Consider the following 13,070-nt stretch of genomic DNA (forward strand, 5'->3'; position numbering starts at 1 on the left):
TTTGATCGAAAAAACTGATATTATTGGTATCTATTTCATGGATGTCCTTGGAGTAAATTCTTACAAATCTTAAAAAAAATATAGGTAAGAAGACAAAAACAAAATACCCACATGAAAAAACTAAGCAGAGAAATAAAATACAAAACAACGAGGTACCTAAGTGATAAAAAAAGGAGAATTTGTAAGATCAGGAGGTAATTTTGATAAAAAATTTGAAGGACATAATTTTTGGCTATGATTGAATTTTTGGTTTTAAAATGATATGGTTACAGGTAGAAAATATTAGTCTAATTTATGAAAGTTAACAGGTGACATTAAAGAAACACAATAATGGATGCAATAGTTGTTGAAATTTTCAAGACGAAAAAGTGAGATACGAAGTCATCATTAGAGAATATAATGTGAGCCTCAATATATTTTCCATGGAATATGGCAGAGATCTCAAAATTTACAATATTTGATGAAAAACTCTACTTCCACTAAAGGGAAGGGGCTTCCAATCCGTTTGAGACAGATTTTATTAGATTGTCTCTAGAACTCATCATCACTTACATGTATCTATATTGAGTTGTTTCAGAACAGCTTCCTTTCATTTTATTTATTTGTAGGAGCACTTTCATATTAATTTTCTTAAATTTTCCAATGATAAAATTTTCAAATAAATTCATGTGACAGTGCTCCTATGGACAAATTGATGTTCCTTGAATAGCACAGACAAGATGAGAGAGAGACTTCGTGAGAGAGACAACAAACTGTCGCATCTAAAATACCGTACCTCCCTGGGATCAATTCCAAATTCCAAACTTGCTCCATTTAAAAGCGAATAAAAATAAATTATCAACATGGATGAGACTGCGAGTATCATCAATAAACAATGAGTATGAAAAAGGTTAATTTTAGTAGAGCTCTATGGGACATGACTTAAAAAGAGTAAGAAAAATCAATTAGAAAATGTGGATGAAACATAATAAAATAAAACTTCATTCAACAATAACAGGGTAGTAAAATTAAAAACGAAAAAAAATTAACATAAAACTAACAGACATGACATTTGTAAAATTATAATAACATATTACCAAATATTTTATCACATTCGAAATATCCTGGTGTTCATCAATGATTTTATCATGACAGGGTTAAATTAAAAATAAGCCATTTCCGAGACAAAGTAACATAACTACACTTTAGCAGTACAAAATTTCCTTTCACAATTTTGGTATTTTTATTAGGAAACCGTTGAGAATCTCTAACTAAACAATTTTTTTTTTAATTTTTTTGTTTTTTTATTTTTTATTTTTTTTTTTTTTATCGTATCATAGACAAAAATTGGCCAAATTTTAAACGTAAATTGCACTGTTATAATCTTGTAAAAAAATGAGTTATTGTTCACATCAAATTTCTGCCTTTAAGATGGCAGTTTGTTCCTTTGCTCAGGAAAGGACGAATAAAGCATGATTATGATAATAGTTGAGGTTGAGTTTCAGCAAAAAATTCCTTCTTTAGTACAAAAACATCTTATTTTAAAGAATAACCTTAAATTAAGGCAAAGTGATAAAGACTGCAGTAGAATAATTAGACACATTTCTCAGGAGGTAACTCAGGAGGTGTCAGAAAATTATCAAAATATGCCTTGCTTCCTCGAAAACCTCTGAAACTATTTTAACGGCTGTGTGGGTAGAAAAGTTTGAATGGGGTTTTAACAAAAAGTTCAGTAAGTCTGTAAACAGCTCAGAAAAAAAAATTTAAGCACCTTAAAATAAATTAATCTGCGCTTCGTTCATTTTTGAATGAGCCATTTGAAATGGTTTTATTTACCAAAGTAGTAGAGAAAATTCTATTCAGAGCGAACCACGCCCACAAGCATGAATTAGCTCTTACAAGATAACAGAGAGTAAAATATTGACAAACGATGAAGAACCAAGAAACTTTGGTACATAAATAGATATTTGAAAGTTCAAATATTCCGATCTGAGAAACAATACCATCTTAGTCTGATGTGCACACAATCCAAGAATGAGTTATAAGAGCATACTCTCATTTTCGAAGATTTTAGCAAACAGGTAAAAAACCTTGCACTGGAAAAAAAACACATTGGATCTAGAGTCCAGACTCTTAAAAACATCGACAAGAAAAAATACTCTTGATTCAATCAGATTTAAGCTTAAATCAAGAACCAAGCCTCTTCATTTGAGCGGATTTCCTTTTGATTTAAGCTTACATCTGATTGAATCAGGAGTCCTTTTTCTTGTCAATGTTTTCAAGAGTCTGGACTCTAGATCCAATGTGGTTTTTTTTATCAGTGTGTGCTTTTTGAAAAATAAACCGTATTGCTGTGCACCAAAACTTCTGAAAAATTATAAAATACAATATGACTGAAAATTTATGCATTTTTAGCAAGTATGAAAAAAGACTTCCGCCCACGAAAACTGAAAAACAAATTAATGATATTTATTGCCCTTGCGGATCACTGGACCATGGAGGGAAGCTCTATAAACATTTTAGGGCAAAAATGCGCAAATGTATCAAACTAAGCTGGCATAATGGTAGTTTTAACATTCCAGTTCAAAAAATATAGCTCTGAAAAATATGGGCTACACTAACTTAGATAACTATAACTTTTATTTTATGAGAGTTTGAAATCTGAAAATCCAGTTTCTGGGTTTAACTTGACAGTTCAAATAAATGCTCCTCAATGGATGAAGATACCTCTTTGTGGATGAGCACACATGATGAAAAAAAGTTAAACACTTTTCAATCGACTAGGAGGTAAAGAAGACACTATTGCTTGGAAGAAAATTCGACAAATGAAATTTTCATACTTTTGGCAATCATTAGAGAGTGAATGGCCGATTATTTTTTTCTTCTTTTTTTGGGAGATTTACATTGTCTTCATAGGAGAAAGGTATAAATGTTGAGACTTCTCGAATTAAATATAGCTAGTTTTGGAGAGTGTCCAACTGTCCAGATCTGAAGAGTAAGAAAAAAAAACTTCCAGGAAATTGAATTCAGCCGGAAATTTTCGGTAAATGGAAAAAGTAATTGATGCATGTTATTCAGTTCTCAAAAACAGCCTAACGTTTTTGAACTTTGGAAAAGGGCACTTTTTTAAACAAACAAGAATTCATGCCTAAAATTTGAAAGTAAACTTTTTTAAAAAAAAAGAAAAAAAGTTAGAGGTGTGTAAGACCCCTCAGAAATCGACGGTGAAACTACCAAACCACGTATCTCGGTTTGCGACGTCGCAGACTTCCTGTCATACTTTATTTTTTAAATGAAAAACTACTTAACGTCCAGTCTTGAAAATTTTTGTGATTTTTCCTCATCGTGCGTAGAAAATTCTGTGAAAATTTCAAGGAATGATATTGATTTGGTCTACTTCAAAAAAAATAAAATGCGAGCGTAGATTTTTAAAAGCGCAAACGAGATACGTGGTTTGGTAGTTTCACCGTCGAAATGTATTCTGTACTAAAATGATATCAGAGTTGGGCAGTTTTCAAAGGAACAACACATTCGGTATCCTGAGTCTTTTAAAACGTGGATTATGACCCAGAATCGCTCATTGGTACCCTTCTTCTCATACAAAGATCTACATAAACAATAATTTCCAGCCTAAGATACATTATTGTGCGTGAATAGCCTTAAATAGTACTTCATAATGCATAAAAATAGATTTACTGAATGACAGTATCACTGTAAAAAATTTAGCGATAGCTTTATATGGCTACAAAGGTAAAATTGATAAATAATGTATTTTCTTCGGAAAACACGCTAAAAACTTTTAATAGAATGATGAATTTTGTGCGTAAAAATCAACATTTTCAATTTGTATTGTTTAAATAATGGAATCTGGCAAAAAAATATTCTGCAAACATTTATTTGAGCTATATTTGATGGGACACAAGAGTTATTTCCCTTTTTCCAATGCATTTTTTGTTTGATCATGATTTTAGATTTCATACTCATGACTACAGACTTTTTCTGTGAGTATTGATCTTAGAATCATGTTCAAATAATCAATGTTGCTGCATTTTTTTTTTAGAACTTTTACTCATTAAAGAGAGCTAAAACCATCGTTCAATCTCACTTACAAAAGTGTGGTAGTTTTAAGAGGTAAAAATTATTTGATGTTAAAGATAATCCATGGATTCTTTTTACACAAATAGAGTATTATTATGAGATTTAGTCTTCAGATAATTTAGTTTAAAGGAGTCATAAACGTAAGTCAATAATAACAATATTTTAATTCAGAATAATGAAAGAGAAAAGATCAAAGTTCTGAAAGAGTACACTCAGCTCATGAGTTCGTTCACATACTATACGTGTTGTAGGCAATAGTCAATTCAGGCATCGAATGTCAGGGCAGATAGTTAAATTTTGAAGGCTTGAATATTTGTGTGTGTTTTTGACAAAATGGTCTCAAGTTTTTAATGTTTTGAAAGTAAGGATTCATCAAATCTAGGTACAATCTTTTCTTGAATTTTTGTCCTCTAATACTCCTTCTATATTTTGACTCTTGAGATTTCAAAGTTTCTGAATTTTAAGACATGCTGACAATTTTTAGGTAAATGCTCCTATAAAAACTGGGAATAATTCATTTACCTTTGTAAGTTGACAAATTTTATACAGAATTCTGTCCTACAAGAGAAAAGAATTATTTGGTCTAAAGTTAGCAAAAGAATCAGAATTTCGACTAAAGTAAGAATATTTGACTTTTTGCCTAGGTATACGGCAAAATGCCTAATTTGACTATTTGTCTGCAACATACACATTAAGAAAATAATAATCAAAAATTCAGAGAGACAAAAGAAAAGAGCTCCTCTTCAACTTACAGTACATATTGATGCAACGACTTTAGTAATTAGAGCCCTACAAGCCTTGAGGCCCTTTAAACCAAGAATTGCGGTCTTAGAGGTCAATAATGGGCAAGCAGATTAATTCGTAACATTTTCAATAATTTTTGGTCAACTCATTCCTTGATTCCTTTCCTATATTCCCTCTCTCATTCTGTTGGTTCCTGGTTGTACCCTTAGTTTCCTGGTCAATTCCAGCTTATGACCTTTGCAACCAGTCAAGTGTTATCTTCTTGCCCATTTGTGACATCCATGAAGCCTAAAAATGGGAGCTAATCAGAAATAGATTCCATATGGCGCTTCTCTGAGTAAAAAAGGACTCTAAACAAGCCAAGACTCCAATAATTTGTAAACATTTTGCACAAGTTTTTTGCTTGCAGAATACTTCAGATAGAAACCATTTTCAGAAACAAATTTTAAGTATAGATTGAAGCAGTCTTAATTTTAGTGATATGATTTTGTTTGATGAGCTGTGCCTGTTTAAGATACTACTAAAAATCAAATAATTACATTTATTCAAGGTTCCGCAAAAAACCTTGTTAATCCTAGTTTGACATTCATGGCTTGCCACCACGAAAAACTGATGTCATGTATGAATAGAGCAACGAGACCACAAAAAAATATTGTATTAAAATAGCTATCTAAGAGAGCAACATTTTCCTTATTTGTCTCTTTTTCTGAACATGAAGAGGACTCAATATATTTGCTTCCAATTTTGAGAAGTTGCATTTTTAGGAACACAATTTTTATGGCCAGTCATTGTGAATCAAAATCGTGCTTCCAGATACACCGTTCACATTGTAAGACTCGTCATCAACAGTAAGCTGAGTGCCAAAAAATCAGAAATCGAGTTAAAAGTTGAGTTTTGTCCTAGATACCAAGGACAGCATGCTGCAAAATGAGCTCAACCCCACCAAGAATGGATTCGTGCGTATAACATCCAAAAGATAGGATTACGGTACGTACCACAGCAGTTGTCAGAAATAAAGATGTGAAAAACTCAAATTCAACTTTTTGGTACTCAGCCTATTATTGACAAGAAGTCTTCATTTGTTCTGACTTTTCTGATGATAATGAACAAAATTAATTTTGGAATGAGTATCATTTTTGAAATATTTTGAGAAAACTGCGGATTAATTAAAATTAAAAAAATATAAAAGTAAAAACCTTGAGATTAATCTCGCATGAATAGAATTTTTGAGAGAAAAAGTTTAGTTCTATACTAGGAGGTAAAACAAAACATTACACAGATCAGATCTAATAATTCCTGCAAACAATAATTCTCACTGAAATCAAGCAAAACAATAATTAGGACAATGATGAGGGAAACGGTAACAATAGATTCTAACCCTGTCCAACGGTCCATGTATTCCTAAAGTACCTAGGTACCATTTTAGAAAGCATTTTTAAAATTAGAAAATTCACAGTCAAACAACATTTTGCATATTCTCATACTCTTTGCGACACGCAGCGAATTTTTTCTCATAGACACAACTTAAAATCGTGGCTCCTAGAAGAAGTAAGGAACAGGGGAGAAATATAAAACTAATGTACGTTATATTTAGAGAGCTATCACTCACACTTTCCATATTCTCTAATTTACTGGGTTTCACCCATATAATTGCTAAACAGGTGATTAAATTGGTTGGAAACCGGAACCAATTTGATACGGACGCTCGAAATTTTTCTGGGATTATTAGGCTTCGTATGTATGAAACAGCAGGGTAGTACATTCCTATTGAAAACTCATAGACCAGAAACAAAACAAAGCAAATTTGCTTGTCCCAACCATTCTGAATATTGAAAAAATTAACAGTAAAAATCAAGCAAATTCCTAAAATTACACAGGCAATTGAAAGAGTCAGTGATAGAAGTTTCTCAGGACTAAAAGACTTCGATAATAGATAAGCATAAACTTTTGGACCTATCATACAAGCCAACATGAAGCAGGAGAAAATTAAACCTAGGGAGTCGTTCAGTTCTTTGGAATTTTCTGTACTTAAAATAGGGGTCCATGCAAAGATAAATATGTACATGACACTTTCAAATAATGACTGGATGACACCTAGAACTAATAATTCTCTCCTATTCTTAGCAAGGATTAATCGAACGGACTCCTTCATGGATTTGAGAACTGAGGTGGTTTTTTCCGGTGTTTTTGTCATATTTTCTTTCCAAGTGCAAGCAATTAAACAACCACCAAGAATTAAGAATATAATTGCAACACCAAAAGGCGCAACTGGTTTTAGATTCAGATGGTAAACCAAGATTTGAGAGAAAACCCCTGCAACAATTGCTAGAATGCTGTTGTAGAAAACTGCTTTAGTCAAAGTTATATTTAGCCATTCTGAAGGAAACCTATAATAGTTCAGGTGCTCATTTACATACCACGCTTCGAAGCTTGTGAACAAAATCGATGTTGCGATACCTCCAAAAATCCGTCCGATCATAAGGAGAAAAAAATTTTGAAAGAACTTAGTCATACAACAAACAGAGTAAAAAAAACTATACAATATACACATAGATTTTTTACCGTAAATGTCTGCAAAAGAGCCGACAAGAGTGCCAAAAATGGAACTTGAGATAAATCCACTTAGATATAATATTGCAATCATTTGTTCATCAAAGCCATATGACTCATAAACTTTATAAATGTAGGGACCTTGTAGCCAATCAGAAAAGGCTGCTAAACAATAGCCACAAAGGAATTTCAGTTGCAGCTGACTAAATTCACGATGTTTTGGACGATCGACCGTTTCCTTGGTGATTAAATGAAAAAGTAGACAGATGCAGACAAGAACTGCGATCGCAATGGTAAAAAACATTGTGATGTAGACCATTTTAATATTCAAGATAATTTTTCTCACAAGCGTAGGAAAGACGGACGTAAGTACTTACTGAAAAATTGAGAAAATAAAACTGGTAATCACCACTAAATATTTGATCCTGTTTCAGCCTTCCCTTGGGTTTCATTCAAAATCAATAACAGACTTGACCAATGATGAAAATATCACTTTCGACACAGGCAGTAGTCGTACAAAGCAATACAGCAGGATTGACATACATTACATATGGGCCAGAACTTTGCATCCGTAAAACGATTCCTGTGGAATGGAAAAAACGAAAAAAATTTGAATAAGGTTTTGCAGGTAAAAGATCAATACGTATAAAATTATTAAAAGTACCTACAGGTCAAGTACAAGGCACAGAAAAAGTCTTATTAGTTACTGAACCAAAGAGCCAAAAAACTTAAAAACGTTGAGTTGGACACTGCTATGTTGAACAGGAAATAAAAACCAACAGAATTAAAAGAAATGAATTCACATTGCTTTGGTTTATTTTATTCTTCATTTCTTAGAAAAGAGACAATCGATGAGTAGAAACCTGTGAATTCACAGCAATTCCACCTTTTTGGATTCTTTCTTTCCAGGGCAATACTTAGTGCTTTCAGTGCATTGGCTCTACTCTGTACATGTTTACTAAATTCATGTTAGTAATCTAAGTGCATGTGAAAGTATGAGCCTCTCTCAGGATGTGATGTTCTTAAAGGTACCTCTTGGCTTTGATCACACTGCAAAAATATTAAATTCCCCCTCACATGATGTGAATGTTCATCATTGTATCATCTGAAACAAAAGTTGATGCTTTGCCAATTCAAGCGACACATGACAATTGAAACTTACAAGAGACAAGTTGGCCTTGAACTCATGCTCTGACTTGCATAAATACATAGATACTATTATGTAGACAGCAAGATTGTTTCACAAGAGGGAAGACAACTTTTCTTACATTGATAGTCCATGGCCTTAAAAGTGCCAACTTTTCCATTAAAGGAAATTAGTTTCTTTACCTTCTGTAATCATATTTCCTCACGACACATAAATAAGAGGAGACCAATTTTTTAAAAACGAAATTCTGAAGGTTCCAATGCAACAAGTAATTTCTCATTTTCAGAAACTTACAAACAATACCTGATTGAAGGAAAAAATATAATAGTTTGTGCTGTGTTCACAATAAGGTAGATAAAACAATTGGAAAATAGGTATTTTCTATGAAATGTTTGACTGGTTATTTTATAGTACCATCAGTGTCATCAAATCGCTATAAGCTCCTGTTCAAATCATCAAACTGTAGACACATTATTTCATTCATTTTGGTATCCACTTGCAGATGCAATTTTTATGAGTTCAATCTATGGAAGTACTTGCAGGAAGGCGAAAAATAAGTGTATAAGTATTGTTAGCCGATTTATACCTGAACCATTAGGACTATATGGGATAAGTTTCTGCTATGTCTTCAGAAAAATTCCCATCAACTGCAAGATAATCTCTTGAAAGTTTAAAATCCTGAAAATACCTGCCTGATATATAGTGGTATACCTACATTAAAGTTTTGAGAGAAGTTTAATGGATAGAGCTAAAGAATGGGACAAGAACTTTTCTTCACACATGCATAGTCATTGGAAAAAAATCTAATAAGCCTCGACTCTCAGTATTTTAATGAGATCAGAAGCTTAGTTGCTGGCTCACAAAATTTTCAGTATTTCCTAGGAAATCATTTAAATTTTTCCGCAGTGCTGATGCTCTTAACCATGAACGAGTCAAAGCACAACAAATTGGACAAAATGAGACTGTGTTGTTTCAAAACGAGATTAAAGGCAAAGCCATGTGACAGCTAATGAAAAACGTGAAGTTTGTACTTCCAAATCAGATTGGATAACACGCTGTGGAGTGTAGAGGGTAAAAATAAGTTTAATTGAATTCTTACATAACGATGGTGGGTTCAAAGCTCTAAGATTTGGGGGGCACTGGAGTTCACCCACTAACAGTCTTCTAAGCAGCTCCTCAGGTCCGGATTACAGAAAAAACACATCAAAGAGTAGAATCAGCAAAATGTACCATCAGAAAATGGGTGCTCCTTGACCTCTTTCTGCTTTCTAAGTAATGGAAAAACACAGCTTGAGTGCACTGAGGTAAAATCTTTAAATCATGAAATATCACAGACACAATTAGAAACGATTAATATATTAAAGTTTTCATCGAAATATAAAATAAATTTGTGATAAAAAAGTAAAGGGTGCACAACAGTTGTTCATGCTCACTGATAAGCAGCTACGGCGGAACCGCAGTAAATGTAAAATTAATATGTATAATTGGTTGAAGTGGAGGTCGTCTGCGGTCTGATAAGACTACAATAAACTAAGAAACAAGTAAGAGAATTACAAATTCAAATAAAACGAATACAAAAAGATAAACAGTATCAAGGAAGAGACTTTTGTTTACATTTTCTCAGGGTCCAAACTTCAAGAAAAAAACCAATCATCGTCTCGTCACAACGAACACACCATTCACCGTTGGTTTTTGGTTAGTGGCGGGCATTTCGAAAACTTCAACTGGTCAATAGAGTCAACATTTGACCGTAGTTGATATGATTTGATATATTTATGAGCGCGTTACATATCTGTTAAATCTTGCCTGCGGTATTTTTAAAGATTTTCTCCAAATTTATGTCTCCAGAAATCACGAAAAATTCAATAATATTTGACCATTATCAATTTCTCTTCTCTGTTTGCCCTACCTTGAATTATTCTCACCAGCGATTCCATGTTGGATTCCTCTTTGAAAGAAGTATTAATTTTTTTAGTTTCAAATTTTGAAATACATTTTTGGTGGGGAAACCTTTATTAAAAGAATGAAGAGTTTGTGTGAGCTCTTTGTGTAAAAATGCTACACTATTTTCTTTTCTTTTTTATTGCCAGTAAACCATAGGTACCTACCTATACGATTTTATCTCCTCCTTTAAACCCTTACGAACCACAATAACTTGCATCCAGTGAAATTCGGTCAATTTTAGCTGTGGATTTCGTCATCCAAAATTTAAGCCCACTCACAGCGACGCTCCTTCCCTCCTTTCAAAAGACAAAAAAAAACCCTGGAAACGTCTGCATACAACGAGAGATGTGTGAATAGAATTACTCAAAAATAATAGTGCAAGAAAAAAAGATCGACGACTAACTCCTCCCAAATTAATCATACAAATTAAGGAATCAGATAGTGCGAGTGGTCGTCGTCATCGCCATGGGTATTCATCTGAAATTAGAATTCCCTCCGATAAAGTTCCTTCAAACACGAAAGATGCAACGCAGTATGCATCACTGTCGGTTGGCTATATTCGAGGAATCTGCAGCGAACAAAACAAGTGAACGCGTTCAGTCCATCTGTTTTCTGCAACCAACCTGCCTTACGGTAACAGATTCATTTTTAATTTATGTTTTTCCTATTTAAACCTCTATTTTTTTTTCTTTTATGGAGCCACCGTTAAAAATCTTTTAAGTTAGTTTCGGAAATTATTTTCAAGGTAATATAAAAAACAGTAGGAGAGGAGGGAATGAGCTGTGTACGGAAGGTGAGATAATGTAGATACGAACGTATTTTATAAGGATTAATATTATCGATCAAGAAAATAAAAAGCGTGCCCGAGAGTTGAAAAAAAGAGTTGCAAATTGAAATAAGTATGTAACGCGATCATCGGCTCGCGATTGAAGATGAATCAGTTGCTAAAATTGCAGCGATATGCAAAATTATTACCTGGTTGATAGTATTCAATTTCAATTGTCTTGAACTTCGAAGATTGATGCTCGGAATATTTCTAAAGAAAATGATGCGTCATAGTGCCTCTTTTTTCTCGTCCTAGAAGAGAGCTTATTTTGTATGAAAACTTCAAAAGAGTGGACAGAGACTGAGACAAATGGAAGAGGCACGCTCAGTTCCTAGCAAATGACCGCTATTTTGAGGATTTCTAGAATGCATCAATTGCTTAATAAAAACAGGCACTTATTCACGATCTATCCTCTTGGAAAATTTCAGAACGCTAATTTTTGGATTTTAGGATGGTATGACCAGTCATTTACATCAAATATAATTTCATCTCGAGATGAAAAACACCCTCTTATTCACAACTAGGACTTTCATTTTGAGCTCACCCCGAGGGTCAATTGCGTTAGTCACAGAGAGAGCCGCATTTTGATGGTTTATGCTTAAATATAGAGTCGCAAAAAATAATTAGATCCGTCTGAAGGTCTAGTTTTTACGTTCAGTATTAATGGAGAAATCGTCACTCGGAAAGCACGGGACGTCATCGTCATCCACTACGATAGTACATACCTTACATTTATAGCAAAATTATTCGAAAATATGCACAGTCGTCCTTCGCACCCAATACATGCTTTGGCTCGACCAATTAACGCTGTGCGATTCTGTTGGTCGATATCGTCGACTTGGTTCTCGAACGCAGTTTCAGCGCATAGGCAACAAATATACCAGAAAGTGCGAAGAATTATATATAGACAATGTAAGTCCGCAACCACATATTTCATCTGAGGTATTTGAACTTTTCCGCTCCTATTTTGTTTTTATTAAAGAAGAAGAAATCGACATCATTCCTTGAAGTTTCCGCAGAGTTTTCGTCGCGCGAAGAGTAAGAATCACGGCAGTTTTCGGAAATTCTCACTGAGTGGTTTTTCATTTGAAAAATGAAGTATGACAGGAAGTCTGCAACGTCGCAAACTGAGATACGTGGTTTCAGAGTTACACCATATATATTTTGAAATATGCCCAGTTACCTCTCATTGCTTTACACTCTTATTACTCTGGACTTATTTTATTTTGCATAACTTTCTTTTCAACTCTTGAGGTGTTCAACTCTTTCTGAAGAGGTGTTGCTCAGATTTGGAAAAAAAAGTTGAAAAACGGTGCCCGATTGCGTCTCCTTGGTCGTGTTGCTCACGTACTGCCGTGATAGTGAAGAGAACAGTAAGTGCAAAAATGAAGTTTTGAGAAAACGGACTCAGAAGCTTCTGACCGGAAAATTGTATTGAAAGAAGCTTCCGTTCTTTGTCAAATTGCCGCTAATCATCCGAAAGACTCCTACGAGTGGAAATCGTTTGGATGATTAAAAATCGACCGATTTTATTTCGATATTGCATAAAAAGGATTTTTTTTTTTTCATTTTCATGCTAGGTTATAGTTAGGCGAGACAGCCGTAAGTGCCATCTTTGCATTGCGTGATTTCGTGGTCGCGTTCTGGACACACATCACACACAAATTCAGGTTAGAAATTGGCAGAAGAGGGCGGCACTTTACTGGAAAACATTAGCTGTTTCATCAGCTCTCTGGAGGAATATTGTCACTTACTGCTGTCTTGCCTAAAATTGCGTCATTT

General features: G+C 33.8%; 1 protein-coding gene across 1 annotated transcript; it reads right to left on the bottom strand.

The window, feature by feature from the left end:
• LOC109034978 (molybdate-anion transporter) lies at positions 1 to 10,164 on the bottom strand. The gene is made up of 2 exons (XM_019048423.2): positions 9,618 to 10,164; positions 1 to 7,954 (listed from the first exon to the last, which is right to left on the bottom strand). Exon 2 carries the CDS (start codon positions 7,688 to 7,690, stop codon positions 6,278 to 6,280), a length of 1,413 nt encoding a protein of 470 aa, XP_018903968.1. The 5' UTR covers positions 7,691 to 7,954; positions 9,618 to 10,164; the 3' UTR covers positions 1 to 6,277.
• Positions 10,165 to 13,070: the final 2,906 nt, after the last annotated feature.

This window comes from Bemisia tabaci, chromosome 8, assembly GCF_918797505.1.
Source record: "Bemisia tabaci chromosome 8, PGI_BMITA_v3".
NCBI classification, from domain to species: Eukaryota; Metazoa; Arthropoda; class Insecta; order Hemiptera; family Aleyrodidae; genus Bemisia; species Bemisia tabaci.